Here is a 26628-nt window from a genome sequence, read left to right as displayed (position 1 = left end):
TATGTTATGTTGTTTTATCAATGTTGTTTTGTCAATCATGTCAATTTTATCCTGTAATTTGTTGTATTTATTAATAAGAAAAATGTTGTAATGTATGGCCAAGATCACTCTTAATGGGTGAAAGCCAAAATAAAGAATAAAAAAAAAAAAAAAAATATTCTTATTCAGTAATGTTGGCTTCACTGTGTTGTTTACCCGTGCTGAGGCCCCCATTTTATAATATAAGAATTTATACATTTAAAAAAAAAAGAAAAACAACATTAAAATAAAGATAAATTTAAACTAAAAATTAAGATTAAAAATTAAAATATAATTATCACACTAAAAGAAAAATATTAAAAGAGAATGTAAATCGGCATTTATAATGATTTATGTGTTTGTGCGTGTTGCGTGTTTTATATATTTTTTTGTGTTGCGTGTATATGTTTTATTCTTTTATGTTATAGAATTTTGGTAATATTGTCTTTTTGTTCTTTAATCCATTTTTTTTATTTTGTGTTTGAATTTATTTTTATTTTCCTCAATTTTTGTTTCAAGTGGAAGACTGTTGAATGCTTTAATAGTGTGGTATTTATGGTGTCTTTGTCCAAAGGTAGTGTTTACTGTCGGAGTTTTTATGTTTTCTTTGTACGCTTGTCTGACCGGTCTATTAGTGATATTTTGTGGTTGTTGGGGTTTGTTTTTTTGGTCGAAAATGTAGTTTAGTAGTGTTTTAACATATAATTGGCGTATATCAAGTACGTCACAGCTTTTAAATATTTGGCCTGTGTCGGTTAGTTTATGTTTTTTGAGTATTACCTTTAATATCGTTTTCTGTGCGATTTCTATTTGAGTGATAGCTGCGTTTGTTGCTCCTCCCCAAGCAATTATTCCATATTCTATTATTGATTGGCATAGTGCAAAATATATTGGTTTCAATTGTTTTATTTTATATATGTTTCTTATATTTAGGAAAATGTGTATTGTTCTGAGGAGCCTATTTGTGATTTGTTTGATGTGATGTGTCAATTACGATTCCTAGATACTTTATTTGTTCTGTTTTTTCTAGAGGGGGGGCAATCGCAGATGTTGGTGTTTATGCATTCGTGTATTTTTATGGTGTTTGTATTGTTTTTTGGCTGTCCTGTGTTGGTTATGCTGTACGTTGTGAATTTTATTTTCGATATGTTTAGTGTGAGTGTATTTGAGTCCAACCATTTTTTCACTTGCGTGATTCCTAGATTCGCTATATATACCTTATTCCAATCCTTAGATTTAAATAGTAAAACTGTGTCGTCTGCGTAACTAATTATTTCTCCATCTATTTCGATGTTGAAAAGTTCATTTATGTAAATTGTGAAAAGAACGGGCCCTAGTATGCTTCTATTTCACAAGCTTTCAGTAAGTGGTTAGTTGTTAAAATTCATGGAAATTTAGGTAAATTTCATCATCACTAAAGATTAATATCTTAGGATGGGTTGTTTCATAGAATTTGAACAATTTGTCAAATTTCAACGTTCATTTTCGCGTTCCGTGAAAGTCCTATTCAAGTTCTGTTATTATACCATTATAGCCAGTTACTTCACATAACTGAAATAATACCAGAACCTGAAAAGAACTTTCACAGAACTTGAAAATTAACTTTGAAATTTAAGAATTGTTCAAATTCTCTGAAATAACCCGTCCTTAGTATGTATGTTCATGAATTGAACTGGAACAGAATCATTGTATTAATACTTAAGAACTTTTCAAACCTCGAGGTCTTCTGGTGAGATCTTGTGCTCCGCAATCAGTGCCCCAAGCAGCGCCTTTAGCCCCGTGGCCAGGCCGGGCAGCGCAGGGGCCTTGGTGGGGCGCGGCGCCCCCGGGCGAGTGAGACCCACGATGCGCGCGCGCAGAGCCAGTGCCTCCTGCCGCCGCTGCTCGGCCAGGCGCAGCGTTGCGCGGCAGTCGGCCCGTGCGCGCGCTCTCTCACGCTCCGCTCGCTCCAAGCTGGAATCGGAGTCACGCAAGGCCTCCACCAGGGTACCCTTCTCGGCTTGGAGGAAGTCCTGCAGCTCCAAGGCTTCTCGTTCGGCATCTCGAAGGTGGGACTCGAGCGTGCGTTGGGCACGTTGACTACTCTCCAATTCCTGGAAATTGTTCATGATAATAATATTATCAACAATTTGTAAATTTCCAACGGTGTCACATGTGGGAACTATGTTGTTTACAATGATTTATGTTTATAAATGAAAATACCACAGTTTCTGGTGCAGTCAAGTTACTTCTGTTTGCAGATGATCTTAAAATTTACAAAATGTAATGTTGCATCAGTGGAAGATTTCAATTTATTGAGAAATATCAACATGAAAATTGTAAAAATATGATATGGTTAAAGTAGAAAAAAATTTATGTAATAAAATGAAAGAACATTTTAGGAAATGAGCCAAATTACCCTTTGCATTTCTCGGCAAGTGGCGTGCAATTTGTTGATTTCGTCCTGCTGCTTGGTGACAATGTTGGCAGAGGAGTGTAACTGCGCCTCCAGTAGCACCAGGCTATCCCCGCCTCCGCCGCTCCCACCCACCAGGCCCAGCAGCCGCTCCGTGTTCCGCTGCAGCTCCTGCTGGGCGTTCATCTTCTCCGCGCGTTCCTCCTGCAGCCGGGCTTCGACCACCTCCAGCTTCCCGGCCTGCATGTCGGAGTGGATCTGCAAATTTGAGTTGGCTTCCAGCAGCAGCCTCACCCTCTGCTCGAGGCGATCCATCTCAGCGTCTCTGTTGTCCACCTGTATTCCTCTATCGGCCTTCTCCACTGGAACTAAATCTGTTCTCACTTCCATTATTCCGATTCCGGCGAGAGCGCACTCCACGTCGCCACCGAGCAGAACAGTCTGTACAGAAGTTTCGTGGTAAATTTTAATTCTATTGGCCATTTTGTGCTTAGGATATGGGGGCAAGCTCCTCAGGGGCGGGGAGTCTCTGTCGCGCGTTACGCTCCTTCTCAGGGTCGCCGCACTCCGAGTCATGCTGGTCTCTCGATTGGCAGAGGTGCTTCGGGCTTCTCTTCTGAGCTGAGCTATATCTGGGGAGTTCTCTCTTTTTCTTCGCGGGAGCGTGGCGTATTTATCAAACGCCGCTTTAGAATCTTGAGAAATGCGTAATTTAAGGCTTAGAGGAGAATCGAAAGGTTGTCCTCGTGGAGTGGAGGGCCCGGAGAGAGCGGGCCGCATTCCACGAGACTCTTCAGGCGGGGTACTGGGGGTGCGACACCGCGCTGTTGATGTTTTCGTAGCTTTCACTTTGAATGACGGAGGTTCTCTGACATTAAGGGGCAGAGAATCTGGAGTAGTTCGTAATCGAGATCTCGGGACTACGGTCGGTTTAGGCCCTGGGGGAGGGGGCTTATCCACAGAGCCGGACTTGTCTCTGGATCTGGCCCTCTCCTTGGTGGCGAGGTTGGGAGCTCGGCCCTGAGTGGGGCGGGGGGCAGTAGCGGGCTTAGGTCGGATGGGTCGTCCCGGCTCCGCCACCACAACTCGCTTCTTCGATCCAGCAGAAGATCTTCTCGTAGTGCCCGTGCCCCCTCTGGCGGAGTTACCTCCAGTCACTGACGAGCTCTCGCTCCCGCCCTCGCTGGTACCGTCTCCGGCGACGCCTCCCTTATAGTCATCGAGACGATCTGCATTCTTGCAGGACAGTATATCGAAGGAGTCATCGCAGCCGGAGCCGCAGCTGATGAGGCTGGAGGCGCGGGAGAGAGGGTCGGGGGCTCCACTGCTGGCATACTCACCCCCCGCCACCTCCACCCCGCTGTCGTGCCCCGGGGCTATGCCAAGCTCCATCCCGTCTGCTTTATACGCATTTAATTGACTACTTTCATGGCACACGGGCGGGATGGCCGCGGGTTCAGGGTCGATCGGCTTGTGATCGGGATCTACATCAGCCTGCACATGTTGAGGAACGCAGGGGGGCTCGATGACCCCGGGGTCGGAAACTCCGGAGCTATCTTCCCGCGCTGTGGTCGGGACGGCGCGGGGACTGTCGGTCTCTTCTGCTGGGTCAGTCATGGCGTCACCACACATATCAACCGAATCAAACCATCTGAAACAAATAATGAGAGTCAGATTAACTGAGATACGTATAATCTGCGCAAATAAATAAATAGATACTATCGGCGATATAGAATAACATCGACATGATAATGACATTAAATGACCATAAAGAAATGTGTCATTTTCCAGCGGAATTATGCATCCGTTGAAAAAACTAGTCGCATCAACATCGATAGGCGATAGATAGAAATACTATTCCAAGAATGCATATTCTGAGTAACTATCTCATTGGAGCCAGGTTCTGCAATCCTGTCTAAGTGTTGTGAATGCGGTTTAGAAAGGCTGCGCTAATCGTGAAATTACATACTATTATTGTATGTTTTTACAGAACGATTAACTAGATCTTTGTCAAGTTACATCGCCAACACTAACCTATTAAATGCGTAATTGATATACGTGGAGAGAGGATTCTTGGCGCGATATTCAGGTCGGTCTATTTCACCGCGATTATTATAAATAATATCAAATAAAATGCCCGAACAGTAATAAAAGATAAAGCGGTAAAAAGGAACAAAAGCAACTTTAGAATTCCAGCTCACGATGATCATGTAACGAACATAGCACGGTTATTGTTCTTGTTCAGCGAAAGCATTTATTTATGAATATTAATTCATTTTACAAGGCAACTATTGATTTCCCACCCTTGGCTAACTGAACGATGAAATGGAGCGACTAAATTAATTTCAAGTGGAGTCATGCAAATATAAATAAAGTGTATTTATTAGAAGAAAAATGCGAAGTATCATACTATAGCTTAATACGTGCTTGAGAAGTTAAAAAACCTCACTGAATTTACTATGTAATTACAATTATTAATTATTGAAACTCAATTAATAAATCGTATCGATTATTATATCACTGTGCCATTAGTAATGGATAAAATCGTATCGATTATATCATTGTGCCATTAGTAATGGACAAAATCGTATCGATTATTATAATAGTGCCATTAGTAATGGACAAAATCGTATCGATTATATCATTGTGCCATTAGTAATGGACAAAATCGTATCGATTATTATAATTGTGCCATTAGTAATGGACAAAATCATATCGATTATAATAATTATGCCATTAGTAATGGACAAAATCGTATCGATTATATCATTGTGCCATTAGTAATAGACAAAATTGAAATAGATTTGTTAATCCTTCTATTTCCACACCACTCCTGATAGTAGACATAAAAAATAAGGGATACACATATTATATATTACACGAAGAAAACTTACTGATATAAAATATTGCTAATTTATTAAGAATCTCTTCAAATTATTCTTGAACCGGTTAAAAACGGGACTGCAGGCCCTTAACGAATGAATTGGTAGGTTTCCTGTTAAACTTTTAGTAAAAGAGGAATGTATTTCGTCATCATATATTATCAAGACATAGTGCAGGTGCAAAAACACGCCTTCAAATATATTAGGAATATACTAAAATTTTAACAGGAAACAGCCTGTAATCCCATTTTTAACCGTATTACGAATAATTTGAATAGATTTTTGATCAATCAGCAATACTAATTTTTCTCAGTGTAATCTTTTCCGAGAATTTCTTCCGGAAGGTTTATATATATAATACAAGCATATTATATTAATAGAAAATTCTCCGAGCAAGGCCGTGGACACGTCAGCTGGTAATGCATAACTAACACTAATTACAAACTAAACTGATAACTACTCTATCAATTATTTAACCCCCACCTCGCCCCGAGTAAAAACAATAACGAGAATAAATCGGCTTAGAACAAGATGAAAGATCGCTTGATTAGTAACAGGCTGAACCGTGGGAAGTTTATAATTAAAATATTAAAGTCGGTATTACGAAAAGTGTTAAGATCGAAGTGATGCGGTTCATGCAAGAGCTGGTTGCGCCCTCGGCACTAATTTACACGCAGAACAGTTTTTACTCCTCCATACAATGGACTGCCACCAATGCCATTGTGTAATTTTCTCACCGTGCAAAATAACGTTTGCTTTTCCATGCTTTATACCTACTGTAAATATTCTGTTATAAGTCAGAATCATGGCTCGATCCAAACAAAGCGGTGATAAGCCAATGGAATATTTGCGTAATATTAAATTTTCAGTTGGGTGGAAAGGAAGTTATAATTTCCCTTCAAGAGCCGCTTTGTAAATCGATACTGGCTTCTCTTGTAGAGTTTCCTGTCAACGGCGTCTTTTTAATCCTTCTATAATCTACAGCCGAAGTTACCGGCGCGCGCGGTGGAAGGAATATTCCGCGAGAACAATTACTCCAAATTCACATTCAGGACGGGTAGCTCACACCATTTTAATAATATTTCATCAAATCTGCGAAAGTTCTATTCAAGTTTTGTTATTATCATTATGGGCCAGTTGTGTCACACAACTGAAATAATAACAGAACTTGAAAATTACCTTTGAAATTTGATGAATTGTTCAAATTCCGTGAAAAAACTGGCCCTCAGTTTTTTTTCTTCATACCCTCTGAATAAAGTTCCTAATTTTATTGAACGATTCAACCGGAGCGAACCGGGTCGCTGTTCCGGTTCGAGAAATCCATCGGCCTTACCGTTCCTGTTAGTGAAATTAATTCAAAATACCGACCGGTATAAGTAGACTAAAAAGCCTTCCTAAATTTTTTTTTCCTTCCTTCGTAAAGGGATTTGTGTAGACCAATTTTTTTTAAATCTCAAACTTCGGACAGTGACGGAAATATATATAATGGAGTTATGCCTGTTAGTTCGATAATCTCCAGAAAAGTTCCCACAAAAAAACTCAACACATAAACACGCTACAAGGTTCACAGAAAACTTATTAATCCCAAAAGCAAACAAAACTATATTTCCAAAAGGTCCACACTACATGGCCATTAACTTTTTGCACTCCTAATTTTTTTTTTAATTACCTACTACCAACTCCTTAATTAATTTACAAAAAAGGGATAAAAAGTGGCCTCAATAAAAAGTTAAACAAGAGTACAAAAAACATAGAAATATATAAAATTAACAACTTAATATGCCCTTATTCACTTAAACTTTTTCAGTGCTTTCTCGGCCACGAAATATTTGCTACTAAAAACAGTAAAAACAAATGTAAATACACAAACAGAACAAAATATTATGTGATAACAAGTGAATAGGTATAAGAATCCTTTGTTATGTGTTGGGAGAAATCCCTCAGCGCTTCCTATTGTTACGCAGGTAGACAGGCAAGTACCTACCTACTTACATGCGTCGCAACCAAATAACTGCGCAGTGCATTTACAAGGTTAAAAATAATATGATTTTAAAAATTATCTAAAAGGCGAAACTTGACGAGATATATGTATTTTGCGTATTCGGAATATTCAGAATGAGATATAAAGTGTTTAAAAGAAAAAAAAATACATTTGATAATTTAAATTATTTTTCGAAATTGCGTTACTATAATGTCGAGTATGACTCGACATAGGAGTTGGTGTAAGAAATATAATGTCGAGCCACACTCGACAAAGGAGTGGTAAGGGTTAAAGAATATAACAACCTTCCACATAGCATCAAACAAATAACCGACACACTTAAATTTAAATCATCACTAAAAACATTTATTTTAAACAAATGTCACTACACCTTAATTAAATGAACACATTACATAAATTAAATACCTCTGATTTTTATTTTTTATTTACATACATTTGTTAACATGTAATTGTTGGGTTATGTAATATAATTTGTATTTGTTGGGTTAGCTGTAAGAAATAGGATGTAACCTACAAGCTATACCCTTTGTACTCTGTATTTTTGCGCAGTAAATATTTTTTTAAATTTTGAATTTAACCGATGTTTCGAAAAACGTAAAAACTCATTTGAAATATATTATTGGACTGCGGTACATGTTTTATGTAATAATATCAAAAAGAAAAGTGATCATGCGCGGAGAGAAATCGATTTTTGCCCACACGATAAATTAACAGGCCCTTATTAATAAACCATCAATTTCAAAAAGGGTTTTATCTATTTGCCTTGATAATATATATACATCATGTGCATACAAAGAAAAATACATTATAATAAAATATTCGAATTTTCATCAACACGTGTTTCATGACATATATCCGTAATTAACAAATTCTGATACTTCGCGTCCAATCGTCCTATTAATTCATTTGTAAGGCCTGAAATTAAATTTTACTAAATTTACCAACAAAATGTTAATATGTTTATTCAATTAAAGAATAGTTGTAGAATCTGCAGACAAACTGCCTTGTGGCAACACAGCGTGAATACTTTTTTGTAATTACCAATAATTAGAAGAGAATTCTTAATAAATTAGCAATACATTTTTCTCCGTGTGCTTTACAAAGGAAGACGGAACAAGCAGAAAGTAATTTTGGCAATGACAGGATAACTAAATAAAAGTACTGGAGGAATATACAGAAAAGCAATGTTTAACAAATAGTCATCTGTCTTGATGTCCGGATATATTCTAAATGCCAGTGACCTATTTGCAATTCAAAGGAATTATACTATTACTAGATAAGGTAAATCTATATTGCGCACCAGTGTATATTTTTATCTTTGGAATAACAGTTCGATCACGGTGGGAAATAACTCGTTTCCAACAAGAAAACCAGTAAAGAGAAAAGATTAACTTTAGGGCCTGTCAGTTATTCGAGGTTAATGACGCATAAAACAGACAGATAGTTAAAGTAAAATAATTAACCTACATATAAATCTGGCTTTCAAAATAAATAGTACGAATCGAACCCAAGTAACCTTTGCTTACTTGGCGCGTTGCGACGAGGAATGGGGTCACATTGATGCATCTCGTGAATTGGAAAAGGTCTGCCTACGAAAGGCAGTATAAAATATTAGAATTCACGTAGAGAAAAGGGAAAGGTCGGATTTAAGGCTGCAGTATATAAATACGTGGACCCATTAATATGTGTCCGATGGTTGAAACCGTATACAAATACAAAGTGGTGCATAAGACGGGACAATACCCGAAAATAAAGTCGACGTAAGTGAAGCAGCCATGTACACAAATGTGCGATGCGCCGCCCTGGTAATTGGACAGACCTGCGGTTGAATTTGCCCTAGCAGATCTCTAAAATAAAGTGGGAAAATAAACGATATAAGTGAAGAAGTCTTCTCAAAAAATATTCGGCGAGCGACCCGTCGTAATGGTCGGACTTACGGTCTAATTTTCCCTAGCAGGCCTAGAAAATTGATCTATCCGTGAGGTTTATTGGAATTATATCTGATGAACGTTTTATTAAAATCTCAGATATTTCAATACCCGGGAAGTTACTAATTCATCGCCTAGAAAAATAACATCTGGTGCTTACTGTTGAAAATATATTATAGTTGAGACGTTTTATAAAATAACATCTGGTGCTTACTGTTGAAAATATATTATAGTTGAGACGTTTTATAAAATAACATCTGGTGCTTACTGTTGAAAATATATATTATAGTTGAGACGTTTTATAAAATAACATCTGGTGCTTACTGTTGAAAATATATTATAGTTGAGACGTTTTATAAAATAACATCTGGTGCTTACTGTTGAAAATATATTATAGTTGAGACGTTTTATAAAATAACATCTGGTGCTTACTGTTGAAAATATATTATAGTTGAGACGTTTTATAAAATAACATCTGGTGCTTACTGTTGAAAATATATTATAATTGAGACGTTTTATAAAATAACATCTGGTGCTTACTGTTGAAAATATATTATAGTTGAGACGTTTTATAAAATAACATCTGGTGCTTACTGTTGAAAATATATTATAGTTGAGACGTTTTATAAAATAACATCTGGTGCTTACTGTTGAAAATATATTATAGTTGAGACGTTTTATAAAATTTTCAAACCGTTTTACACAAAATATTTTGTGTAAAACGTAAAACAAAATATTTTAATGGTAAGGTACTGTTTTTATTAATCTGAAATATAAATAACTTACATCCGCGAGGATTGGTCAAAAAATATAAATATATTATAGTTACGAATTCGTCGGAAGTAATTAAAATGTGAGCCTCGAGCAAACTCCCGTTATTAGAGTCTTGTATTGCCACTGCTTTCGGCTAGTATATCTTTACGTGAAAATACTAAATTTAAACATTTTAACCACCTGCATAAAAATGGTGTTCTACGAATATGAAATTACCCACTTCAGATTAATTACTTAGTCAATAAATATATTTTTTATTCGTTACATCTGTAAATATTTTATTGCTTAATCTACGTGGAGAACTATGCAGGGCACGGGTTTTAAATGTAATTCAGCTCGAGTTTAAAGTTATTTTCTTGTTTCATGTAGCCCCCTTTAGGTGATATTTAGTAAAAATGACACACTAAAAGTTATCCAAGTGTTACTTCTATAAAGTAAAACTAATAAATTAGGTCTCAGAAAGCTAAATATTAATTGGAAAACTAATACTGCTTAAAAATAATAAAATGATATTATGCGGGTAGTTACGTAACTATATCAAATAAGTATGGAAGTCGAACGCTGGAGTACTGTGTACCAGTGATTTTTAATAAGTTCAAAAATAAATATGCCTCTGGGAAAATTAAAGTTTAAGCGTGAAAAATATAAAGATGCGGCTTATGAATGAAAAATCTATATATCTCTAAAAAATAAACTAAACAAAGAAAAAAAAAGAAAACAGTGGTGAGGTTGTTAACATTAAGAATAATTTGACCTTTTTCTTGAATGATACCAAATATGTTATTAATTTTATTCTTCGGGAAGTCTATTAAAATATTTTTGTACCTTTGAAAGTATGTATTTCTTTATATATAAATATAAATGGATTTATACTGAGGTGGAACCTGCAGACAAGCAGCCATGTGGCAGCTTCTCTGCAGGTTCTACATATCTATTGTCTAAATATTATGACCATGTGCTTTGTTAAAAATAAATAAAAAAAATGAATTAAGTTTAAAAGTTTACGAACAGCAAAAAGAAAAAACTTTAAATTCTGACAATAGAATAAGTTTAGTGTTACAATGACAATTGCTCGACGTGACACAATTAACTTTCGAGAACGCTTCTCTCGTGTCATGGTCAAGTCAAGTAGAGTCTCGTAAGTGAGAGTCAAGTAATTCAACAAAATGACATTTATAACAACAGCTATGGTGAACATACGACCAGAGTGAGAACAATCATATTAAAATATAATACACATACACAGCTCCCTTTACGTTGCATATATCATTCATCATATGGGATGGGTTAAATTCGGTAAATACCTCAAAAATAATATTTAAAATTATAAATGAAGTAATAGACACACTTCTACAACATTTTAAAATTGGAATTTTCATTGACAGTAACGAAATACGTTAAAAACATATAAAATTTAGCTCTACACACAGCGCATTGCAGTGTATCTTAACCCCTTCAGCGTTTTAGGGTCATATATGACCGGGGTCCATATTTTATAAAAGTATTTTTATATTTTTTCTATCAAGCCGAAATACGTATTTTTTAACGTTAGAAAGAGAAATAATAATTCTTTCCAGTTTGCCTCAAATATATTTTTATTTATTTATTTTTATTTAGGAAGCAATACTGGATGACGTTAATAAAATCCTAAAAATAGCAAAAATTAATAATTCATATTTCGCGTCGCTATAGTAACAATCGGTTTAACCTTAAAAATTATTTATTATTGGATTACGAAATAAAATTGAAGTTACAGTTTTCTTACAAATTCCCCAAACAAAAACGAATGTGTTTTCGAAATGTCGAGTTCTCTCAATTTTTCTACAAATGGAGTAAAAAATTAAGTAAAAATGTGGTTAGCGTTTTTGACAACATTTTTCACGTTTGGTATTAAAAATTTAATTATTTAGAAAAAGTAATGTTTATTTTAAATGTTTAGTTTCTAAAACAGTATTTATTTTTACGGAAAATTAAAAAAAATTAAGATGCGTTCTTGAAATACACAGAAAACATTGCCAATTGACCGAAAGTGATGAAAGTTCTGAAGGGAAGGTAGTCACAATTTCACTGGACTGCAAATGTAGCCAGCCGGACAGTATGGGTTAAAACCGAATGATCTTCAAGAATATTTGCTATTTAGAACTTCTTAAAGTTACACAAACCTGGGCTACGATACAGTCTATAATAAAATGTAGATCAATCCGGGTACAAAATCAAGTATCTACTATATAAGATGTAGTGTTCACTAACAGCTAGGTTTGATTAAATGTTAATTATTGAAAATGAAAAGTGAAACTCAATGTCCATTGTTATTATTTTACTTTGGCTTTCTTTATCAGCCAACAACCGGCAACAATGTTAAATTAGCAGCGGTCTTCCCATTTTTAATCAGATTGTAACTTGGTAGGCAAAACCCGGACGCTTTAATAATTAGTACAACACATCGTAGGTGTAGTAATGTAAAGAGAGAGGTACTAAAGTACAGTTAGTACTGGGAGGCTGGGTATTGTGTGGATGTAGATGTGAACGTTGGGGGATGGTAACGAGAGCAGATCTGGGTGGTGCTGGTCACCGCAGTGCAGTATGCGCGCTCGCATTCACTGGGGGTGGGGGGGTTTAGGTGGAGAGTTGCAGATAACCAACCCACAAGCGTTATTAAACTGGTAGACCTGTACAAAAAGCCACCACACAAGGTCCACCGAAATACAAAGCAACTAACACAATAATAATTACTAAAGTAGAGCTCAATTTATATGAACCTTAGTGCCCTTCGATGATTCTGTTACTAAGCAACCTACTCTAATAATACCTTGTGTCAAAAAATCATCTACTGATCAATTTCATAATACTGATTTAATGTAAAAGGTTTTGTTATTGCTAAATTACAGAAACAGCGAATTACATTAATAGGTTATCCGATAACACACAAAACAAAAATGCATTGATAAGGCTAAACAATTTTCAGATAACACGTAAATGTTTGATGTTCTTTCAAAGATGAATATCATCGTTATAGTTTTATGAAATCACACAAGTAATATATTCCCATTCTGACGGGATTGAAAAAAAACACCCGGGATTATTTTTCTAGCCAGTGATAGTCACTTAAAAGAATTGACAATGGCGACAAAGCCTAGAAAAGATGACGGGTGTTTTTTTTTGCTTTCAACTGAAAGTGGGCCTGACCTTCTCGGATTCAAGAGCCATATAAACGCTAAATGCCACTTTTCCACGTAGCCGCTGCTAGAAAGCTTCGAAACAATATAATTGAATGAAAAAGCCACTTGTAACATAAATAATTAGGGAATCACTGCCACGACCACCGGTTGGTCACCGCACGTGACGAAGACCAGAAGAAACCTTCGGAAAATTACAACTGACTAACATTTCTTAACATATACACTAATACAGATTTATTTTGTCCGAGACACTTATTGTTTTCATAATAACAGCCATGTGCATATCCACTAATTCAAGCGATAAAAGACACATTGTCTTTATTGCGCCTTTCATACCTCACTCTTTTCTTCATGACGGTAACACACGAAGTTGACGCGAGAATACACTTTTCCTTTGGGGGAAAACTCTGTTTGAATCTGACAGATTCTGATGTCGACTACACTTGTTGAAAGAAAGCGGAAAATTAAGAAAGGAATAATTGTATTATTGTAATAAAACACGCGACTTGATGACGATAATAGCCTTATCTTATATTAGGCAATTTAATATCAATTGATTAATGAAGCTACTGCGATAAAAGTAAAATAAAAGATAAAATGGATCATTTTACATAATTGAAAAAATAGAAAAAACGCACGCGAGAAGCACATATTTGCAATGTGATTTGATATTGTTATATTAAATTAACACCCCACAGAGGAGGCGACCCTGAGGAAAATAATTTCCCTCAGGGCCTATATCATATTTGGGAATGCTGAGTGGGGGGTCTTTTTGAGGAAAGGAAGGAGTGAACATTTTGTAGGAGGGAGGAACACATAGGCCCGCAAATCGTTCCACAGTAGAGCTATTGAACTCAAGAACGAGTCGTAGAAGCGACCAGTTCTCTTGTGACATATGTCAACCGTGCAGAAATATTGGGCGCGCGTTTAGCGTGTTTCCCAACTATGCATAGGTGCCGAAGGGATGAGATGTAAGCATTATTACTGAATTTAACATATTTTCTCTTAAAATGACGTGTGACTATAAGAGAGAACACGCTTCAAAATGAGGCGCACAAAGATAACAAGGGATGAAAACCAACAGCATTTGGAACGTGCGGTGAAGAGAGCTTTTCTTTGATTTCAGATTCATTCATTACTGTTTCCAGCACTTCAATCCAGGATGCGAGTGCTCAGATAACAATACGTTCTGCGCCAGAGATGCAGAATAATTCTGCAAGTAGCTACAATGCCCCATTGCCTCTAAATGGAGGCATATTTAGGTCACAAGGAAAACGGAATGCAGCGACTTAAAATACACAATCAAAAGCAATGAATGTTGATAACAACACTATTATATTAACTTGGTACAAGGTTGTTTGATTCAGCATGAAAAATACATGAAGTATCGTAAACGTTATTTTGATTGGAAACAAATGGAAAACAAATTGATTAGAACACGTAGCTAACCACTTGGGTGACCTACGGAAGGGGTGTTGGTTATCCAATAAATGGTCCCCGAGGCAGCGGTACCCGTACCCGCCTCCCAAATTGATGGGATTCTCCAAAAGAAAGGCATGACAACGAATCGTACAGTTATTAAGTCGAAATAATTCAATTTAATTGGGCGATTATAAGAAAGTAAGGGAACGACTAGGGGAAGTGATATCGCTGTTTTGCACTATCGGTATCTAAAAATTATTAATTATAAAATATTATGTAGATAAAATGTTAAAAATGTCAGACAATTGACAATATCTCAAATCGTAAGATATTTATTTATGATAAGGTTTCATCCTGATAAAAATGATCATTAATAAGCGTAATTTAATCAAAATCTTAAAAAAGATTGATAATAATTAACATGAGTAATCGAGCAGTCGCCGAGGGGCGCCGGGTTTTCCTTAACATACTTTAATGAACCGCATTAAAGGTGATTTTTTTATGACATTGACGGATTAAAACCTTTCAGGCTCTGAATTTTCTACTCGCTAAACTGAAAATACGACGACTTAATTAAATTTGAAGAAAACACCGGGGAAAACGTTAAGGGCTTTAAACTGTAAACTAAAGAGCACAGTTATACGATATACCTCCCGAAAGAGATTATGTAATATTTCAATTTCACCCTCAGCTTCGGCTTCAGGAATAACTCAACATGGACCTACATTCACGAAAGAAATCTAGACTACACATTGAATTCCTAATTCACTTTCCTTCATGTTTATTTAAGGCGATGCACTACGTCGTGTAATATTTTAAATTGAGCCGCTATCAATAACAACCCTTACGTAGATGGCGATAAGGTTTAAATTCCTGCTTAACACAACCCGCCTGTTTTAATTTATGCAAGAAAAAAACATGGCCAAAAAGTGCCTTTTATTTTATTTTGTGGATGTTCGGGCATAAATATTTAATTTTTTTCGATCATTTTATAAATAACATAATTTGCCACATTATACAATAAAATCATAACCGAAAATGGGTTCGTAAGTAGGAGATTTTGAACTTTAAAGCAGTTTTCATAGGCCTTTACAGTATTTTTTTCTGGGCTTATAAAAAGACTTATCTAAAAAATACTCGATTATTTCAAAGGCCAAGATATATTCTAATCGCAGTATTTAATTAAAGCATGTGAAACATTTCTAGGCGACCAAATTTTCAAACCAAAAACACATGATTTTGCATTAATACGTATGGCATCGCCTTAAATAAAATAAATCAGTTTGTATACTCCACCATTTAGCCAAAATATTGGACATGTTTCGAAACCAATGGTCTAAGGAAAATAATTTCCCTCAGGGCCTATGTCATCTTTTGGGATGCTGTGTGGAAGGACTTTTTTAAGGACAGGAGGGAGAGAAAGTTCTGAAAAGGTAAAATGTACGAGAGTTGGGTAAGAATCTAGGGATCAATGTGTCCAGGAGTATAAATATATACTTCTCACTGCGGCGCAAGGCGATGGGTCGAGATAACAGTTGGAGGGGTCAAATGGTGTCCCTAAATCAGCCTCTCCCCATCTGGGCAAGTATATCTTGAACAAACCTCACCCGATGAACCCGGGCACCCCTGCTAAATCACAAACGTAGTGAACCACCTTGAGTAACTCTACGGCAGAGGTTTGTTATCTAATAAATGGTTCCCGGGTACCCAAACCCGCCTCCCAAATTGAAAAAAATGATTAATTTAATAATAGGTTATTAATAATAATAAATTGACTGTCAACACTTTTTATGATTTCTAAAATTTCAATGTTATCTAATTGTAACATGTCGATTATTTCGATTAAACGGTGTAGTGATTTATTTTATTTAAAATAAATTTGTTTATTTAAAATAAATTTATTTATTTGAAAGACAGACAGACGTAAAATTACTTCACTGTTGGCTTTAATTTCACTGGAATGGCAGGAAGCTACCTAGTAAAAAAAAAAAAAACTTCGTAGTCGACAACAACAAGTTACTATCCAAGTTTTTTTGCGTGTAATGCGGTCAATTAACTCAACGACAAAAAGAAGTGTCACAGAAACGCGAGATATCACTTGTGCGTAGGAAATAGAATATCTCGAGGTGACATTATAATAATAGGCTTCTGTTGTAATTTATAAAGCACGATGGTTCTGTGTTCCAGGAAGGTAGGAGTCTACCTACTTAAGTTGACAATTCTCACGACAACTCTCACTTTCTTTCTTTCTCTCCTACTTGTCTCTATAGTACTCGGCGTTGTGCCTCCTCCGGAAGCCACGCCAAGCATGATGAACTTCACAACAATAAAACTAACTACAGTCCGACACACTTAACTTTGCAGTCGGTGAAACCGCCACCGAGATATTGGGGATATCAATGAATTATTACATACATTTAATTTATTTAGCTGTCTAGAAGTGGGAACTTTAAATCACATATTTTTTACTCTTTTTTGGGGGAGGAGGGTTGGCTAGAGAATGTTTTCCTTCAACTCTTGAACTTCAACACAGAAACAACTGGTTCCTTAAAAAACTAACTTTGAAATGATCATTTTACGTGAATGAGTTCGGTATAAAATCTTTACATATAATGAATCTAGTTCTAAAAGTGCCGAGTTGGCAACACTGATGCTACCCGACTGAAAGTTCGTTCGGTGGCTCCATCTCATAAAGCTGGTTGAGTGGAGGTTTAATTGGAGTTGATATCTGAAGGGCCGCAAACGCCTATGCAAAAAACAGCGAGCCGCGGTCTGCCGACCCTGGCCTAGAACAACACCCTAGGGTGAAAGCCAGAAACGTTGAAAAAAAGAGTATTTGTTTGAAATTCAAAAATAATTGTAAAAATGAAAACATTAACCCATTCAAACCAGAGTTCTTTTGAAGAAAAAATTAATATCCCTCGTTTTTAAGAAAAAAATCGCCACGTATTTTGCGAATCGCTTGTGAAGATATTCCTCATGCCGTCTATTTTTCTGATAGATTGCAATCTTTATTCCAGCTCCAAAAACTGCAAATATATAATGACAGATCCCGCTTCGGCTGTTTTGCTTGGACTGGGATCCCTTGTTAGTTTTTTTACCTTCATAAGACAGCATTTTACACTATAAATTAATATATTTTAAAATTAAACACTTGTTTGTGTTATAGGTTTTTTCCTCGCTAATAAAAAATAACCCTCCGAGGCATAAAAATAATAAAAATCGAATTAGAAAAAAACTTAAATTAGAAAAAATGTATACCCCAAATATGTATAAGGTGTTGTATAATGCATAAAATATGGTCTGAAAGAGTTAAGGTGCCTAAATTTATCCATTATTTATTTATTTATTATTATAAATTACTTGAATTTAATAATAAAAAAGTAGTCACGCAAAGTTGCCACAATTGCACACCATATGTACACTATATGTAGTAATTGTGTAAAATGCAATAACCAATCACGAATTCTGTGTGTAATTATTTATCAGGAAGTTAACATAATTCAAAACGGTGGTAACTAGTCCTTATACTGGAGTTATCTTTTTTTATAGATTTTGTCTTTGTATTTGTTTGTACATAAATGTAAAAAATCTTTACAAACTTCGCCTTCCTTCGACAAAAAAATGACAGTCAAATAACAAAAAAATGTAGTTCTTTATTTCCTATTTTGATCGCCTGCATAGTTAACTATGTCATGCCAAGTTGTACAGGGTTTGTACGTTTAATATATATTATGGTTAGTAACACGGGCAAGATAAGAAATAATCGATTATTGAAATCTATCTTCGGCTTATCCGCTCGATACAGTTCTGTTCTTGGTAGAGAAGTGTTCCGGCCTCTGAAGATCAAAAGGTCGCTAGTTGAAGTCCAAATAAAATAATGCTGCCCAAGCAAACGAACCGGAATACACTAGAGGTGGGTCCTATGAGTACTTTTCGTTACTGGGTACAATGAGTACAGGTACAAAGAAATACCTGGTAAAAATACTGGTGACAAAATACTCAAAAGTATTTAATACCGACCAGAGGATTGATTCAGAATAAGTCCTGAATTCTACCCACATATTCCCCACAAATTTGTATACGTAAGCTTGATTCATTCGAAATCTATGGGGGCGGGTTGTTAGAAAATTTCCGCAAAACATAATTCCCCACAAAAAAATTTCAAATGAGTAGTTACATCGGGGAGGGGGGTTGTTACAGAACTTCAGTGAAAAAAATTCCCCACAAACAAAAATTCATATGCGATTCCCCACAATAATTTTTCCAAATCCATAGGGGGGTAGCTCCGGAATTCCCTGTCAAAAAATTCTCCACATTTTTCCGATCACAAAAAATCATAAAAAGTACCATTCAAAAATACCCATCAGGAATACCCATCAAAAATACCCGTCAAAAATACCTAGTAAAAATATCCATCAGAAATACCCATCAAAAATACCTATCAAAAATACCTGGTAAATGTACCTATTAAAAATATTTAATCCCGGTATAAAATACTTGTGAGTATTTTGGAACCAGGTATTTTGGAGATTTGTCACAAGTACAAAGTATCGCATGAAAATACCCGGTACTTTTGCTGGGTACGATAAATACGCCTCACCTCTAGAATAGACACTATTATGTACGTCTAAAATAATAATATGATAACATTTTTTTTAGAACTTCAGTCACAAGGGAGAATAAAATAAATACGATTAAATATTTTCATTTCAGTCAAGTTTAGTGACGGTCTTCGTGGTCGATGGGTAGGGCTCTTGACTGTTAACCAGGACGTCGCGGATTCGAATCCCGGCGTGCGCAAGTAAATTTTTAAAATTTATTCTAGTTGCTTCACAATTAATTCATTGAAAATAATATATGTATAGTATAATAGCACGTTTCAGAGTGGAAGATATTCTCAGTATCGCCCTGCTGAAAAACCACCATTCAGAATCGAAACTTGCTTGAAATGGCTTTTGCCGTGTTTGGTGACCAGTTCTTAAAAGCCAGGAAGGTAGGTATCTACTTCCATACATTTATCTCCAGTCTCACAACATACCTCCATTGGGGATATCATAGTCTCACTGGCTCCAGATAGTTGGCAGTAGTTTAAAACTCTTGTACGGGCTTCACTTTGCTATTATCACAGCAGTTTTATCGTAATAAGACAAATTAAATGAGCCATGTATATACCAACTTATTTATATAAAATTAATATTTTAGCATACCTTTTATAACCTTAGCTATTAAACAGGAAGCTGTCTGAGGCAGTAAAAACTCCCTTACTGAAAACGGAGTTTCGGAGCCTGACCTTCAAAAATGACCTTTTCTAGAATTTATGACTTTCAAAAAATCAAAACACCCTGAAGCATAAGAACGGTTAACCTTTGAAATATATAAATCCCATCCGACATGGAACCAGATCGTGTATATCAAATCGAATAAACTGTCGAATCATCTCAGAAATACGGCAACACGTAACAGACAAAAATTTGATGGTTTTTCTTATAGTGATTTATTTTTTTGGTATTATGCCGAGTTCCGTTACCTCCTTCTTTAGCCAACATTTCGGACAGCGTTACATTGTCCATCATCAGGGCAGATGATGGACACTGTAATGCTGTCCGAAACGTTGGGCAAATAAGGAGGTAGCGCAACTCGGCATAATACCCCAAAAATAAATCACTATAATACTTTTGGCCGTGAAAATCTGAAATCATATAATCGTTTTTCTTTATAAAAATAGTATTCTTGGGAGAGGCTCCATTCTTTTAGATAACATTATTATGTCGAACTATAAAAAATGATTAACCTGCGTGTTAATTATTAAATTCAAATGCATCAAAATTCAACATACTATAATGCAAGTTTAAAGTAAATAACAACACGATATAATGTATTTCACTGCAATTAGAGCATATCTGATTTTTTGCGGACGACACCGCTGTGGCCTGCATTGTTTTCTTGTTGCCTGCTTTTCGTTCGCAGCAAGTGTGGTCAATATTGAATGTTTGCGAATTCCGATTTGTACTCCACCAGACAAGAAGTAAGAAGCCGAATCAACGAAACAGCTACATATCATAAACAGAACAATCAAGATGCAAGAGATCGGTTAGTTTATCTTAGTTTAACTGGCTTTATGGTTCTTGCAGCGGCGAGGCAGCTGGAAATACGGAAGGAAATAATTACGTACGCCGTGTTTTATCTTTGTAAGAATAGGCACTCTCTGTGGGGCGGAGTCGCTGAACGCGGAACAGCGAGGAGTTTATCGGGTGGAAATAAGTATCGTTAAAAAACAATACTTTCATTAATCTTTACAATTACCTACTCATCCAAAGAACAGCATAATATTACAACCAATGCAGTTCCGGGAGCAACTATAAACAGTAGTGATGCGACTTGATTTCACATCTGCCCTGATGGTGGACACTGCAATGCTGTCCGAAACGTTGGCTAAAGAAGGAGGTAGCGCAACACGGCATAATAACCCAAAAACAAATCACTATAATACTTTTGGCCGTGAAAATCTCAAATCGTACCTATAAATTTTCGTTTTAAAATATCGTTTTTAACTGCTTTATTTTTCTCTCTTGTAACATAATCTTGTAACATATTGTCACTATATTTAAATACGTTTGTCATGATTCAATTAATTGTTTGCGATTTCTTTTAATATCCACACATAATTTGACATTTTAAATTATTATCCACATAATGATATCCACATAATTTGACATTTGACATTATCGTTTAACACATAAAAAACTTTCAACTGACAAATTTTCACACTACCTCTAATACCCTAATATTCCTAGGTCGTAAATATCTCTATCTCACCGCGGCCATGTCTGAAATAACCTTAAAATTTAATTTTGTATGATTTTAAGCATACGTCAGATATTATAGTGTTTACCTCCTTTGTCTCTATAGCAAAGAGAAAGAAAGGAGATTGGTTTGGAACAATATTTAAGATTTTCCACGGTAGGTACATAAAATAACTTCTCATTTAGACGCTAGATGGCACCGAAACGAATCGAAAAAGTACAAATCTGCACGAATATTACGACCAAATCAATAATCGGGTAGTTTTTTAAATCCTTTTTTATATTAATACTATTGCAGCTTATTTTTGGGACGTCATTGACCAAATGACTTTCTTAGAAGAGCCGCCACTGATCGTAATTATAATTTTATTGTTATTTTACTTTAAAAATATCGTGAGTAAGGAAACGATCTGCACCACTCGAATCAAACTGTTAAGTTTGCTTACAATCATTTGCTTACTAATTGTCTGGGATCATTTCGCCTATAACCCATTATACTTTATCGTAATCGTGGTCATAATCGTCACAGAAATAAAACCATACCATTTCATCGTAATATTGTGATAAAATAAGCAAAAAAAATGCTTTACCTCAGAAAACCATACAGAACCTGACCGCATATATTGTAATAGTAAAGAAACCAATAAAATAATATTATTATATCTTTGACCTGCTCTAATTCTGTATCGCTTGTGGAATCAAATATCAAAAGAATATTAAAATTGAGGGGCAATTTAAAAGTAAAGTAGGTTGTACACAGAAGTAAACTTGGGAAATAAGATCTAAAATTTTAAAAGCTTTTCAGCCATCGTTCGCCCGCCCTGAAACATCTTCACGTCTACGCCATATCTTCTTTGACTGCCCGGAGAGAACAGCACAGTAAGTCATTTTTTTTTAAATATTCAGCCACTACCAAAATAAGGTTAAATAATTCAGTGCCGGATCTACCGTACGGGGGTAGATGGAGCGCGTAACCAGGACAAACAATCGTAAAAAGAACCACCAGTCATTTTTACAAAATAATCACGAGAATGCACATTCCATTCCTTTAACATTAGTTGTGTCTGCAGTGTCTGCAGTGTCTTCAATGTCTGCAATGTCTGCAATGTCTGCAATGTCATCTGTGCGATCAATGTACGAGGTGCAGAAATAAATAATATTTTCCAAAAGAAGCAAACACATTGTGACTTGACATTTTAAATAATAAAAAAGGAAAACACTTTGTTTAAAGTCACTTTAATGAAATTTTTAAAGTCTACCGGTTTCGGTACCTCCGTACCATCATCAGGACTGTTATAAAAATACTAACAAATACAGAATAATACACATGTATATAAACAAATAGTTAATAGAGAAAGAGATAGAAAAACAGAGAGAGACAGTATCAGTTGTGGGAGGGAAGTGGGGGTGGGGAGTTTGGGATAACAGGAAACATATTCATTATAGGGCTGAATGTTAAATTTAATTGATTATTGATGATTTCAGCCTTTGAATTGATTGATTTTTTTATTTCCAACGCTTCCACTATCCATTATTTTTCTATCTCTTTCTCTATTAACTATTTGTTTATATATATGTGTATTATTCTGTATTTGTTAGTATTTTTATAACAGTCCTGATGATGGTACGGAGGTACCGAAACCGGTAGACTTTAAAAAAATAAAGTGACTTTAAACAAAGTGTTTTCCTTTTTTATTATTTAACAACATTTTCTATCGTAAACCATTTGAACCTTAATATTTGATACACAAGCATCATGTTCGTAAATACCATATTAGCAAATAGTTGGAAATAGTCAACACGTAAACCATTTACGTCTTTTTTCAATAACTTTTATTATTCATGGTGGAATTAGATAGAACAACAACATGCCATTATATGTTTATCGTCTACATTATTTTCTCAATTCAAAATATCTCCTTTTAGTGTCTTGTGAAAATTTATAAAATATGTCGATTGTCATTATTTGAGATCACATTCAGAGACTTAATTGTAAGTATACCGGCCATTATATTGTTTGTCAATTGACGCCATATACTTTCTGCGCCCGGGGCAAAATGTTGGGGCGAACCTGGCATAATGTATCACTTTCACGTTATTGAATACCGGCGTATAATCCATAGTTCACGTTTAGGAGCAGACAGCCAGGCGCCACGGAAGCTGCGAAGGACCGCTACGATTTACTGTAAACTCATCTTAGTCTACATTACGTCTACATTATCTCGTACGTGTCGTGTACGAGAGTAGAACTACTTTTGGAGAGAAGGTTCAGACTCAAAGTACTTCGCTCTATCTACCAACTCATAAACTTCTTAGTTTGAACTGAAAAACGACGGTCGTGAGCATTATCACATAATGAGATTAAAGGAAACTTAATCCGTTGACGAGATAAACAACACGATAACATTATAAGTCTTAAAGTATAACAGAAAAAAACAACGCACTATTATAAAATACGTAACATAGCTTAATATAGAAAAAAACTTTATAAATTCTGATTTTTTTTGTTCAATGAATGTTCTGAAAAAAACGAATAGCATTAGTTTACTTTCAGTTCAGGAATTTAGATATTCACGGTCGCTTGGTGAAGTTATTACACTCGGGGTCACAAAAATCGCACCTATTGCAAAATTACGTCTTATAAATCGTATCTTTCGGATGTCCAGTATTGTCGCCCTGATACACGCCCCCGGATGAAGCCACCAGTCTCTTGATTAACCCGTCGAACGGCAAAAACGGCTTAAGTTTAGTTGCCGAGCAGCATCACACTGTCGCATCCTTGATTGCAGCAGTGCCACCACTTGAGCAGCTTCGTTGGCAGTGGTGTCTATTTTTTGGTGGGGTTTTTTCTAGAGCTAATTTTTTACGTGTGTATCCTCTTCAACTTTCGGATAGTGAATGAACTAAATTTGACTTAAACTGCTCGTTTTATAGCCGAGGAAGATGACACAAGTTGTGGCACCTGTAGAGAGTATACGCGCAACATATTTTTACCGTCCCATACTCGGAAAAGTTGTACCCTTTATGAAATGAAATTATTGTCCGATAAGAGGTCGTTAAATGAACTTTAGATTGAAACAATTATTTTACAAGCAATAATTATTCGCCTGAAACACTCATCCACAATGAAAAATCTCCTGATAAAAGATACATGACGCCAATCGAAGGGACACGGGTTCGAGACCCGTTGGCGTCATGTATCTTTTATCAGGAGATTTTTCAATGTGGATGAGTGTTTCAGGCGAATAATTATTGCTTGTAAAATAATTGTTACCCTTTGTGCTATGCATAAAAAATCTTGTCTTAAAACATTAGTTTACCAAAAAAATAATAATTACTTTAGATTGATATCAATATATTGTTTTGATTAGATGTGTTGGCTCGGGGCTCGGGGAATCTTACGCTTCAATCTTATTTTCGAAGATGTGCGATTTTTGTGACGCCGAGTGTATTAGGTATATAAAACAGGTAAGAACGAATACACACTAATAAGTAAAGTAGCTTTATAACCTGGCTTTGCTAAAGATGTGGATTGAAATGTAGGGAACAAATACAGTGGGTTGCCATATTAATAGGGACAGTTCCAATATTTCCTGATTTTTATGTTTACGTTGTCTCTACTTCTAAATAACTTGGATATGTTGGCCATTCCTTCGTTATTTTTGTTGCTGGTATCACCACTGACACTTTTAAGAAGTGGCAACACTCGCAAAGTGCCACATCCCTCGAAAATTTCAGGTTTTTTCCACATGGCCAGCATTTTTGTGAAAATGCGTGATTGAAGTTCTGGTAAATAAATATACATAATAATTATATTTACGAGTTTTAACAGTTTAGCTGTACAAAAATGTAAGTAATTATTAATTATCTATCAATTTTGTATTTTTTTTTTCATATCTTATTTCAGTGAATAGTTTTTCCATATTGAGTCCAATGTTCTGTTTTTTCAGCATGGCCAGGTCATCAGACACGTCCCCAAGAAAATGTCCGGAAGTGAAGACACTATTGTTAAACAGTCAACATTCCCAAAGGGAAATAGCAGCCATTACAGGTATTTCAAAGTCTGTGGTTAACATGATAAATTAGAAAATCAATCAAAACCTGCCCCTTGAATTGCATCACAATGGGAAATTTGGCAGAAAACGAATCACTACACCTCGTACTGACCGCAAAATAAAAGACGTCTGTCTCCAAAACCGCAAAAAGAGTGTGGCTCGTCTGACCTTGATGATCAACGAAGAAGATATCGAAGTCTCCCAAAGGAGAGTCCAGAGGAGATTGGCTGAGGAGAACCTCATTGGTCATCGGCCAGCTAAAAAACCTCGCCTCACAGTCAGTGGCGGCTAGCTAATATGTGCTCCCGAGCGCCGAACAACCAACAAGATTTCCGACATGGCTAATCACAATACGAAACTCGGTTCAGTTATAATATCTCATTCAAAAGGTACCTACTTATTAGGCGCGCTTAACTTGCAGACCGACTTTGACTTGTGCCTATGTTCGTAGCAGTTCGTTTTCGATTGCGATCCAAAATTTAACTGCTTTGTAGCATATTCTGTGGAACAGTCGAAAGCGTGGGTACATACCAGTTCATACTATTCTTTGCAAATAATACCATATCAAGGACGGCGTTCGGGGTTTTACCACCACATCAGAAGGAACGGTTTATTCAGTAGAAAGTTAAACTAAAACGCGTATGTTTGATATTATTGTCGATATCGTGGTTTCAATTTACCATCTGCTATTTTTCAGCGAATGTTCCGCTTCTTCGATACAAGCATACATGATAAAACTTGTCATTAAGAGATGAGTGATGGTCAGATTACTTATTATCAGTTTAGTCAGTACTCGCCGTTGCCGGGTACGGGCATTGTCTGTTGAATTTAAAACTTTTCTTACTCTGCGAAAGTTTTGAAGTTTAATTGCAGGTTATATCGATCTTGTATATCAATTATTAATAAGGCATATCAACTGTAGGTTATACTAATTTATGATTACTTTTGTGTTTGTTCAAAGTATAAATTAAGAATGAGTTTGAATGTGGAATACATTAAGAACAATAGGTCGAGTTTTGAAAACAAAGTGATAATAAAAAATGCCGTTCCACCTAAAACCTGAACTGATAATAAAACAAGAGTGAAAATCTGGATCGAAGAAGTTTACCCGATTATTTAACAAAACATTGTATAACAAAGCTTGGTAGCTCTGTGCATGTGATCAAT

General features: G+C 35.8%; 1 protein-coding gene across 1 annotated transcript in view; it reads right to left on the bottom strand.

The window, feature by feature from the left end:
• The window catches only part of corn (microtubule-binding protein cornetto), a 129543-nt gene that overhangs the window by 18163 nt on the left and 84752 nt on the right, over positions 1-26628 (bottom strand). Inside the window, exons 3-4 of the mRNA XM_089634266.1 lie at positions 2417-4064; positions 1734-2111 (exon numbers count right to left, since the gene is read on the bottom strand). Of these exons, the coding sequence (XP_089490392.1) occupies positions 1734-2111; positions 2417-4045 (2007 nt within the window). The 5' untranslated portion in view covers positions 4046-4064. The remainder of the gene's footprint in view (positions 1-1733; positions 2112-2416; positions 4065-26628) is intronic.

This window comes from Hesperophylax consimilis, chromosome 8, assembly GCF_061612785.1.
Source record: "Hesperophylax consimilis isolate HC1 chromosome 8, BYU_Hcon_1.0, whole genome shotgun sequence".
NCBI lineage: Eukaryota > Metazoa > Arthropoda > Insecta > Trichoptera > Limnephilidae > Hesperophylax > Hesperophylax consimilis.
Note: the sequence above shows the minus strand (reverse complement) of the source record. Positions and strands in the feature narration are given on the sequence as shown.